The 11,951-nt window shown below is 42.8% G+C and overlaps 1 protein-coding gene across 1 annotated transcript; it reads right to left on the bottom strand.

Moving 5' to 3' along the window:
• Positions 1-10,257: 10,257 nt before the first annotated feature.
• Positions 10,258-10,641, bottom strand: LOC141629293 (uncharacterized). Its single transcript, XM_074442317.1, has one exon. The coding sequence runs from the start codon at positions 10,639-10,641 to the stop codon at positions 10,258-10,260; it is 384 nt and encodes a 127-aa protein (XP_074298418.1).
• Between the last annotated feature and the right edge of the window lie 1,310 nt (positions 10,642-11,951).

Raw genomic sequence — 11,951 nt, 5'->3', positions numbered from 1 at the left:
CAAGCTAACCGTTATTAGGTAATCGTTAATCAACTGATTAAAATACGAAGTATACCCTTGTGAACCTGTAAGAGATTTACAATTGTTATCACACTAATTTGTGGAGGACACAAGCTCCAACATAAATATAATACATATATATAGTGATCTACAAACAATAGAAAACTAACCTAATACAACCAACTAGCCGTAATACAAAAGATATGGGTGTACAAATATTTAGGAAAATATAATCAAAGAGAATAAACAAATGATCTGAGTATATTAACAATATAAGGTGGAGATACGTAAGATATGAGTGAATCGTTGAATATTCTTATCATGGCCCCGCAAGATGGACGTACCGAAGGTGAGGCTGGTGAGCCGAAGTCGTATGCTCCCAAAGATAGTATTTATAACACTTAAAACCTCTAACTAAATGATAGTATATGGTAATAAGGATCGATCCACAGAGAAGGCGATGTAATTTATGTGAACTTTAGTATAAAAAGTAAGTAACCAATATAGTGGGATCCAAATGATTGAGTAACTAAACTAGAGATTAAATAACTAATTGAATGAAGAATAATAAATATGAAATCAGATGGTTTAAACGGTCTCGGGGTAAGAATTTCCACAAACTGATTATCAAATTGATCACAAACTAACAACTTCCAATTGACTCTTGAGCAGACTATCGTGGGAACAATTTCCCAATTCCTTTGTAATATTATTTGACTTGAAACGCGATAATCAAATAACCTAATTATCAAACAACCTAATACACGCGATTAAGTTTAATTCAACGACAGCATGAACGAATAAGAAGTGACGACCAATAAAACACGCGATTATTAGTTTGAATCACAAGTTAATTCTCTCTTTAACCTAGATATGATGACACACATCCAATACAAAGGGTAAAGATTGTTACTTTATCTAGCGAGGCTGAACAATTACGGATTCATTCACTAGAATAACAATAGCTTGATAATTGTGAAGATTAATTAGCTACTTTAATCTAAACATTCAACAATCATAAAATTAGAACAAAGAATTAACAATACTCCAGATAAAACGAGGAAGATGAATAATAGTCTCACAATTTGAATAAATCAGATGCTTCAAATCTTTATCCGAGATGAAGGGATTAGTTACTCATGTCTTTCTTGCTAGAAAAATACTTGGGGTTCTTGTCTCCAAAATAATACGTAACAATGAATGATAGAGTCTAACCCAATACTTAACCTAATAATAATTATTCCTAACATAATAATAATGATAATAATTCGTAGATGAAAATTGGAAACAAAGGAAATAAAAAACGTCTGGAGCTGTGACACGGGCAACCCGCGATCCGCGGCCCGTATAGAATCCTGTAAAAAGCGTGCTTGCTTTGCTTTTTGTTCGTCTTTCTTTTGCTTCAATTCCTTCATGTTGGGCCCAAAGGAGACAACCCATGTGCCATGTCAAGTGCTTGTTTCTTGTGCTTTCTTCCGCCCATAAACTTGGTACCCAAGTCCAAATTATATTAACTCACCATAATTGTTCCCAAATAAAACCAATGTTAATGAATGAGAAACTATGCAATTAGTCGTCTAAAATCCAACTCCACCGTGAATATTCACAAAACTCAACACTATTAAACCCGTACTAAATACGGCACATCAAACTTCCCCACGCTTAGACCTTTGCTCGTCCCCGAGCAAAACTCGTAAACATAAACAACAGACACACCTAAGGTCTTACAAGAGAAGCATGGAAGAAATCCGATCAAAAGTAACCACATAGCATCTCTCACTCCCCCTCCTTATATCATCCCTCCAACATAAGGACAAAGGTAAGTTAAACAAAGCTCCTGCATCTCAGCAAAACACGGCTCATACCGTCAACAACAAGCTCCACTTAGCAAGTATATATGTCTACGCCCTTTATTTCTCCGACCTAGACAACAATAAAAATTCTCATGGCCACAAAAAAAAATGTTCATGTCAACAACCAACCTAAGATGTCTGAACCACACATTAACCATATGCCATGAAAAATTTCCTAGACGCCTCTACTCCTTAGCTAGCCTACTACCAATAACCGCATCAGCAAGGTGCAACCAACAACAACGCACCGCGGTTCTCCTCACCTTAGCCACTAGTCCTACCCAAACAACCTTCTTTAACACTCTTCTTATGACGCCACATCAAAAATGCAAGAACTTAGTGCTTTTTTCCCCCCTATTTCTCTCATTTTGCCTAGAGCGCCCGCCATTGCGAGTTTTAACTCTAGCTATTTCCTCACACTAACTCTCGTGGCACGCATCTCAATTTTTCATTTTACCCGGAGCGCCCTTTCGGGTTTTCACTCCGTCCTCGGCCACTTTTCCCATTTTTGCCTAGGCGCCCTTTCGGGTTTTCACCTAGCCGGGTATTTCTCTTTTTTTTTTTGTCTTTTTCTTTTTTTTTTCATTTTTTTTCTTTTCTGTTTTTTTTTTTTTTTGAATATGCAATAAGATATGGGTAACCATGCTCTTCAACATGATTTGGAGGAGCAACAAGATGCCATCGGCTTGGAGGAGAAGCACTCTTGTCCCTTTGTACAAGAACAAAGGTGATGTTCAAGAGTGTTCCAATTATCGAGGAATTAAACTTATGAGTCATACAATGAAGTTATGGGAGCGGGTAATCGAGCAAAGGCTTAGGAGATGTGTAGACATCTCGGATAACCAATTTGGATTTATGCCCGGGAGATCGACTATGGATGCGATTTTTATCATGAGACAGTTGATGGAACACCATCGGGACATGAAGAAGGACTTGCATATGGTTTTTATTGACTTGGAAAAGGCATATGATAGGGTACCAAGAGAAGTACTATGGTGGGCTTTGGCGAGAAAGGGTGTGTCGCGAAAATATATTGACCTCATAAAGGACATGTATTAGGGGGCTAGTGCAAGTGTTCGCACTAATGTTGGGAGAACGGAAGAATTTCCCATTACCATCGGGGTGCATCAAGGTTCCGCACTTAGTCATTTTCTCTTTGCTATAGTTATGGATGAGTTGACAAGGGATATTCAAGACGACATCCCTTGGTGTATGATGTTTGCTGATGATATTGTGTTGATTGATGAGACAAAAGAGGGGGTGGAGAGAAAGTTGGAATTGTGGAGACAGACTTTAGAGACTCGTGGGTTTAGGCTGAGCAGGAGTAAGACTGAGTATTTGAGATGTTAGTTCACTAAGGTGGCGGGGTTGAGATCGACATAGGCGGGGAGTATTATTTTCGATGGAAATGTTGTTGAGGGGTCTGATTTCTTCAGATATATGGGATCTATTATTCAAAAAGATGGGGAGTTAGGCGGAGATATGGCTCACAGAATTAAAGCGGGATGGTTGAAATGGAAGAGTGCTTCAGGGTTTCTATGCGATAAAGATATGCCCCAAAGATTAAAGGGAAAATTTTATCACACGGCAATTAGGCCTGCCTTACTTTACGGTTCCAAGTGTTGGGCCGTGAAACATTGTCACATTCAAAAGATGAGTGCGACGGAGATGCGCATGTTGAAGTGGATGTGCGGACATACAAGGAAAGATCGGTTAAGGAATGAGGTGATTAGAGAAAAGGTAAAAGTGGCGCCAATAGAGGACAAGATGATGGAAAACCGACTAAGATGGTTTGGCCATGTGAGAAGGAGACCTATGGACGCACCAGTTAGGAGACTGGATACTTGGAGAACAGAAAAGGTCCCTAGAGGTAGAGGAAGACCGAGACAGACATGGTTGAGAGTGACAGAGCACGATATGAGATTTCAGGGGCTTGAGGAAAGTATGGTGACGGAGAGGGCACAATGGAGGGAAAGGATACATGTGGATTTTTAGTATTTGATGTTTTTTTTTGACATATTTAGTTTTTTTATTTAATTTAAAGAAATTAAATTATTTATTTTTCTCTCCTTTTTTACACTTTTTTACCAACCACTTTCTTATATATTTTACTTGATTCATTCTGGATCCTTAATTCTATTTCGGTTTTTAAAAATCGTTTTAATCTTTTTTCTCGATTTAAATTTTAAGTTTTTATAAAAGAAATCCGGAATTCGATTTTAAAACCCTTAAGTTTACCTTGACTTTCCATTACATTTTCGTTCTTCCTTTTTGTTTTTCATTTTCCCTTTTTTTATTCGCATTTTGAGGTGTGCGTTCACCCATGGACGGTTCGAAAGGATGATTTATGTCAGCTGACCCCAAATCATTTTCGGATTAAGGCTCTGATGTGGTTGTTGTATGCAATAAGATATGTAACAACAATTATAAGTAAAACGATATACAATGAGTGTAACTCCCTTCCCCACGCTTGAACAACACTTTGTCCTCAAATGTGTGAAAATAAGACAAAACAAAAGGAAGGAAAGGGAGCACCTCATAAGCTCAAGAATGGGAAGAGGAAGTAGCGCCACGTGAGTGAGCCTCACGTGCCGTTTTCCTAGACAAACGGGCCTCCTTTCTAGCAGCTAGCACAGTGTCACGGTCCGCTACTTTTGCCGGACCGTGGCGCGCACCTTTGCCCCTTCTCTAGGCAAGATGCAAGCGACAAGGCTCTTCGTACTAGTGAGGGATCGCCCACTAGCACGATACTCGGGTCTCGGGGTGTGAGTCGGGATCCTAGTGTCGATCCCACAAACACGGCTTGTTAGTAAAGTGAAGGCTAAGAGTCGTTCACAACAAAGCAACAACAAGCAATACGAAGGCACAAGGTAGGAAGTAGATTTTCATTCACTAGTACTCCCTAAAGAGGGAAATTTGATATTTACATCCTGGTAGCAGGAAACATTGATTTTACAAGTTTAGTTCAGAATAGCGATATACCTATTTATGGAAACCTATTCTAAAACTACTAAGAAAATACTTACTACAAATGTACAAGGAAAATGAAATTACATAAGCATAAAATAAATCTAAGGGCTCAAGTGTGCGGATCGTCACACTCTCCCCCACCTAATCTGTTGCCGCCCTCGGCAACACAAAAATCTTGAACGGTGCTTGGTGAGACATCCTCGGTGAGCTCGATTTGTCCATGCAAGTGTTGGGGATTGGCTTGTACAACTCGGCTTGAATGTGCGCTTCGTCCCAAACAATGACTGGCCTCTTCGTCCCCTCAAGGATAGGCTGGAGTTCCTTGACATAGAAGCTGCCGAACGTCATGTTCTCCAAGTCCACCACGTGCTCCTTGTCTCTCGGGAACGCCCACTTTGCCGCTGCTTGAAAAGTGCTCTCTCGGGCTTTCTCCAAATCGGCCCCAACGGACCTTCGTCTTGTCTCTCGTCACTTCGGCGCCCGCATTCAAGGGAATGTGAGATCTCCGGGACGCCGAATCGGCATTTCGGCGCGGCCCCCGATGGTACGAGGCCTTCTCTCTTGGGTCGACCGACCCGCAAACCAGGACGTCGATTCAGCACATCGACGCGGCCCCCTGATAGTACGAGGCCTTATCTCTTGGGTCGACTGACCCGCAAACCAGGACGTCGATTCAGCACATCGACGCGGCCCCCTAATGGTACGAGGCCTACTTCTTTGGGCATCTCGGCCCTCATTGTCTACTCCTCGGTGAGAGGGTAGACTCTTCTTTCGTCCCCCAGGCCACTTAGCATCGTAGTTAGCCTGGGTCTTGTTCGCCCTCGGCTCCACCGAACCTTTAGGCATTCTCCAAGGTCGCATCCCTTGTTTCGGCGTCGGTATCACCCTCATAGCCGAAATTCGATGCTGCCCCTTGTCTTCGTCTCTCTACCGTCTTCACTACGATAGACCCCATTAGTAGCATCGATCCGTCACTCGGTTTCAATACCACCAATGCTTTTCGAAAGAACCGCATCCCGAGTACTAACTTGAAGTCATCCAATGAACGGTGGTGAAGTCGAGCTCCCCTGCCAACTCACCCACTTGGACCGCGACCTTCTTAGCCACTCCTTGGACGCGTCTCATTTTCCCATTGACCGGCTTCAGGCAGCTGTTAGCATCCCGCAAAACAAGCCCCAACCGATCAGCTTCTTCTTTCGTAACAAAGTTGTGGGAGGCACCCGAGTCGATCAAAGCTCGTGCGTGCTTCCCATTCACCATCATGTCCACGTACATGAGCCCGTCGGATTTCTTGGCGGAGGAAGCTTCGTACTTCCCCATCGCGCTGATCCTCTGAAGTGAGCCCATCCGTGGTTGGTCTTCACCATCACTCGAGTCTTCGTTACACTCTTGGTGATAGTCGGCCAACGCCCCATCAAGACGTTCTTGAGCCCCTTTCGGCATCTTCTTGAGCATGGCATTGAACTCCGCGTTGTTCGGACAATCGGCCATCTTGTGAGGACCCTTGCACACAAAACACGCGAACGGTCTCTTCGTTGTGGAAGCAGTAGAGTTTCCCCCTTTCGAAGACGAGCTTGAGGGCGAGTTCGTAGTGCTCGCCGATTGGGCTTGACTTCCTTGTGAGCGGAACCGACTGTTCCCAACTGAAATGGCGCTGTTTTGTGGCCTTTGTCCATTGTACCCACTATGTGACGCACCAGTATTCCCCGTTGGTGCCACCACTCTTGGTGCCTCTCGCTCTCCGTGAAAGTCGAGTAGGCGCTCCGCAGCCGATATGGCCGAAGACAGAGTTTTGGGATTCTGCCTCATGACCTCTTGTTGTGCCCACCTCTTCAACCCGTCAATGAACTCGAATGTCCTATCCGTCTCAGACATTTCGCTAATCTCGAGCATGCACGCTGAGAATTCCCTCACATATTCCCGGATTGATTTGGTGTGCTTGATTTCCTTCAACTTCTTCCGAGCAACAAACTCCGTGTTCTCGGGGTAGAAGTGATCCTTCAAGATCCTCTTGAAGTCGGCCCACAATGTCACCGTAATCGTGCCCGCATCAATTTCCTTGTACCTAGCCCTCCACCTCATCTTGGCATCGTCGACTAGATACATGCTTGCCGAGACAACTTCCGCGTCTTCGTCGAGCCCACTTACTCGGAAGTATTGCTCCATATCGAAGATAAAGTTATCCACCGCTTTCGAATCCCTCGCCCCATCGTAGGCACGAGGTGGGGGTGCCTTCACCTTATGGCTCCCCATAGATTTCCCGTCATTGCCCACCGCTTTCACGAGCGTGGCACAAGTGTTCTCTAACATCTCGACCTTTCGATGCAGATGATTGATCTCTTCCTCCCGATCGTCGGGGATCGCACCACTGATCGCTTGGATGCGGGTGTCCATCCCGTCCACCTTCGTCTCAAGGTCACAAACCGTCTTTTGCAACTCCTCGAGGCTCGCAGCCATCCGCATAACGATGCTCTCGAGTTTCGGAAGCTTGACATCGATTGTGTCCATTAAGGCATCCACTCGGTCCTCGATTGTTTCGCCCATTTTCTCGATCTCGATGAACAAATGCGGCTTGCAGAAACCCGTCCGAAGACCGGGCTCTGATACCAAATGTCACGGTCCGCTACTTTTGCCGGACCGTGGCGCGCACCTTTGCCCCTTCTCTAGGCAAGATGCAAGCGACAAGGCTCTTCGTACTAGTGAGGGATCGCCCACTAGCACGATACTCGGGTCTCGGGGTGTGAGTCGGGATCCTAGTGTCGATCCCACAAACACGGCTTGTTAGTAAAGTGAAGGCTAAGAGTCGTTCACAACAAAGCAACAACAAGCAATACGAAGGCACAAGGTAGGAAGTAGATTTTCATTCACTAGTACTCCCTAAAAAGGGAAATTTGATATTTATATCCTGGTAGCAGGAAACATTGATTTTACAAGTTTAGTTCAGAATAGCGATATACCTATTTATGGAAACCTATTCTAAAACTACTAAGAAAATACTTACTACAAATGTACAAGGAAAATGAAATTACATAAGCATAAAATAAATCTAAGGGCTCAAGTATGCGGATCGTCACACACAGCATAGAATTCCGAAGAAGGCTCCACGTACTCTCTCGGATATCTCTTTAAGTAAAACTCTTTAAGTAAAACTGGTTCACACACCGGTTCATCTCAGCACAAAGAAGAAAATTATATAAGCTTTCTTCCTGCATATCCTCCATCTTCTCCCTCCACTCACCCCACTTCTCAAAATCCGCTGAACTAGATGGACCGGCCACCTCAAGAGGAGAAGACACAAATGGTGACACTCGTGGTAAAGCTTGCCCAGAATCCCCGAGCTCTACATCCTGTGGAATGAAGAAATGGGCCGGAGTGGGTCTTAACGGCAGTGGCCGACCCTATCTGCCTCTAGGTAACCGCAAGTAATAACGATGATCAGTGCCACGGGTCCATACATACCCCACAAAATCAGCTACCCACACAACCATATCACAGCTCTTCATCAACTCCAGATAGACTCCAGATAGGTCTCTCCTGCAACCACATCGTCAGGATCCTCAATTTCAAAGTGACGAGCAAGTAGAGTAACCATGCCCCCCAACGGAATATTTCCAGAAGCAGCCTTTTGGTGTTTCTCACACCCGGAAAGAAAGATCTCCAGCCAATCCGGGTGGCTGTGACTCTCGGGCATCATTGCCCATAAATATTTCAAATCAGCTCGAGGAAGATGTGTTTGTTCACCCTTGCATAAGAATGTAGAAGTCAAAACTCTATCAATATAACGAAGGGCCGGATGTGGAATATCAACATTTTTCTCACTCGCGGGACGGAATCCTGCTCCCCCCGTAATAGCCTTCCAAAAAACCTCTTGCTCTAGTGGGCTCAACTTCTGACACTCTCCCTCCCCTTTCTCATCAATCCCAAAAATATCCCGTAATTTCTCAGAAGTCAGCTCCCTCTCCATTCCGTCAAGGTGAAAGGTGATCCTAGGGGGGTCATCATCTCGATGTATTTCCAATGTGGAGAGGAATTCTAAGGTAAACCTCCGGAAAGTGGGCACTTTGAGGGCAGAGAAAGCTCCCAAACCAACCCGACTAAGCAACTCCTCCGCTGCATCTTCTATCCCGAGCAATTCAGTGGCAAAGGGATCGACAAACTTAGTAACCATAATAACCCTATCATACAAAATTCTCCACACTTTCTTATGTTGAACACTCAAATTGTCACACCCCATAAAATCAACAACTGATTTCTTGAGCTTCTTATTACCCATAACAACAATAGTCAACCACCGAACAAAAATTCTCCAGCAACTTTGTCAAATTTCAGCAAGAAATCAACTCAAATTCAGCAATAAGACGGACAGAAATTTCAGCAAAAGTCCACCGTAATTTCAGCAATAAACCGACTTATATTTCAGCATTACACCATATAAACTTCCAGCAAAACACAGACTGACGGAATTGTCAGAAATAAGACGGATAGAAATTCAGCAGGAAGACCGACGCAAATGTCAACAAAAGACCGTCTTAACATTCAGCACTTAAACCACAGCCTCCAACACGATACACCGATTCAGCAACTCACCAATTAAGCAACAAAATCCTCCAATCCCCACAATAATCCAATGACAAGGGCAACACGAACTCAACAATATACGCACTTTCTAAAGAGTAAACTAGATTTAATTCAAGTTAACTCAAAGAAAAGAAAGGGTGAAATTTCGAACAAACCTTGGAAAAGGGACTGGAAATTCTTGAGACGATCTCTAAACCAGACCCGATGACCACTAGAACGAACCAATTAGCCCGACAAATCGCCTCCTTTTTCTGCGTTTTCAATCGAAATTACCGAACCCCCAATTTCTAGGGTTTACAAGGAACTTGTTTTGTGTGATTGGAGCAGCAATCTGAATGATGGGAGGATAAATTTGTGAAGAAACGGTGTTGTGTATGCGTGAGGAATATAAAGTAGTCGAGTGACAATGGTGAATGATGAAGTTGAAAGTGTAACAATGGTAGGGGGAAGGGAAATCGACTGAATAAGGAAGGGTTTTTGATATATATATATATATATTTTTTTTTTGTTAATTATGAATGATAGAATAAGGTTAATTAATAATTACCACTTCCAATTTGAAACCCCTGCGAGCGGGTCGCCTATGGCCCTACCGAGCTGCTCGGGCTGACTCTTTTTTTCTAATATCGTCCCTTTTTTTTTTTCAAATTTTCTTCCTTCTCACCCTTACTAATGTCACTCAAAGACGAGATAGCAGTTTCCGACCTGACAAAAACACACAATTAGTAAAGAAAAGCAATTAAAAAAATGAAATAAATTAACTTGAAATTGAAAAATAAACTAACATAAAAAAAACACGGGTTGCCTCCCGTAAGCGCTTTTGGTTATAGTCGTTTGCTCGACTTAGGGGCGAGATTTAATCTTCATAAATAGGCTCGTAGAGAGTCAAACTCTCCACCGTCTCAACTTTAAACCCCTCGTAGTAAGCCTTTAATCGTTGACCATTCACTTTCAAAACTTTGTGAGTAGCCAAACTACGTATCTCAATAGCTCCATGAAATGCTACATCCGTGACTACATACGGTCCAACCCAACGCGACCTTAATTTACCGGGAAATAACTTAAAACGGGATTGAAAAAGGAGTACTTTTTGACCAACAGTGAACTCCTTTCTAGATATCATCTTGTCATGCAATAATCTCGTCTTTTCCTTGTAAATAGCCGCGTTCTCATATGAGTCATTTCGTATTTCCTCAAGCTCTTGTAACTCCAATTTTTGATTTTCACCCGCTCCTACCATGCTTGTATTGAAACTCTTCACTGCCTAATAAGCTCGATGCTCCAACTCTACTGGCAAATGACATGGTTTACCAAACACTAACCGGTACAAAGACATAGCTATGGGCGTCTTATAAGTGACAGGGCAGTCGTATACCTATAAAAAATAACCAACTGACTCTAACTAATATAGCTAGGGAAGTCGGGTCGATTTCCACAGGGAGATGGGAAAATATCGGCTTTGTCTAAGTTCGTCACGGTAACCAAAATGGGGGTTTTAATTGGGTTGTTGTTCTACACTAATGAGAATGAGAAAGAGAAAAAGGCAGAGAAAAATGATTAAGCAGATAAAGGGAAAAGCAGCCAAGACAGTCGGTTCACCATGATCATTCAGTTAAGCAATCTAGGTCTCAGGTCAATGCAAGTATGGTCAGAGGAGCAGTGAATATCTCCTTCCGGTCTCAATTCACCCTAAAGCACAAATAGCTTAGCTTCCGCCCTCCCTACAGAGCCCTAATGTTCGCTACGAGTCTCGCCCTTTCCAACCTTCCGGTCTAGGTCAAGGTTTACTACGATAAAATGACTAATTGCGTCGACTCAATTAGACAGAAACAGTTAACTGCAGCGATTAACAACAGAGACCACACAAGCCCAAAACCTAAAATGGCAATTACTATCTCTTCATAATCATGGATCCCCTAGTCTTAGCAAGGGAAATTAGCTAGGCATCACCATCGAATTAGCAACAATAACATATAGACGACAAGAATTAAACATGATAATAATAAAATGAAATGAAAACAAATAGCAATAGAAAAATAAAGGAATAGAGGAAATAGAAGCAATGAAATGAATTAAGAATAAGAACAAGAATTTAAAGAGAATAATAATACCCAATACAAGTTCCGGATCCGAGTAGAAAGGAGTAAAAATGAAAAAGCAGTAGAAAAAGATAAAAGTCTAAGTGAATGATGAATAATAAGTGAGGAAGAGTTACGCAGTCTACTGTATTTAGTAGCATACGAAAATCTCCCCCTTAAACCTAATCCATACCTTAATTACAAAAGCCCATACGAAATTAGGCGGAAAAACTCTTATACGGGCAAAACCACTCGATCGAGTGGAAATAAACCACTCGATCGAGTAACTCAGCGACAAACCCTTATATCGAGTGGAAATAAACCACTCGATCGAGTAACTCCTTGTATTGTCTTCTTGATTGGATACTGGAACTGCTCGATCGAGTAACCTTCAGTATATAAAGCATTCGATCGACTAGAAAAGTAGTCGATCGAGCTATTTTGGCACGTTAGACACTATGACACCTTCCGA

The sequence above is a fragment of the Silene latifolia genome, chromosome Y (genome assembly GCF_048544455.1).
Source record: "Silene latifolia isolate original U9 population chromosome Y, ASM4854445v1, whole genome shotgun sequence".
Lineage (NCBI taxonomy): Eukaryota > Viridiplantae > Streptophyta > Magnoliopsida > Caryophyllales > Caryophyllaceae > Silene > Silene latifolia.
This window is presented reverse-complemented; position numbering and strand designations above follow the sequence as displayed.

Coding starts and splice junctions, on each gene's coding strand:
- LOC141629293 (XM_074442317.1), bottom strand. CDS start 10,641: ATGGTAGGAGCGGGTGAAAATCAAAAATTGGAGTTACAAGAGCTTGAG.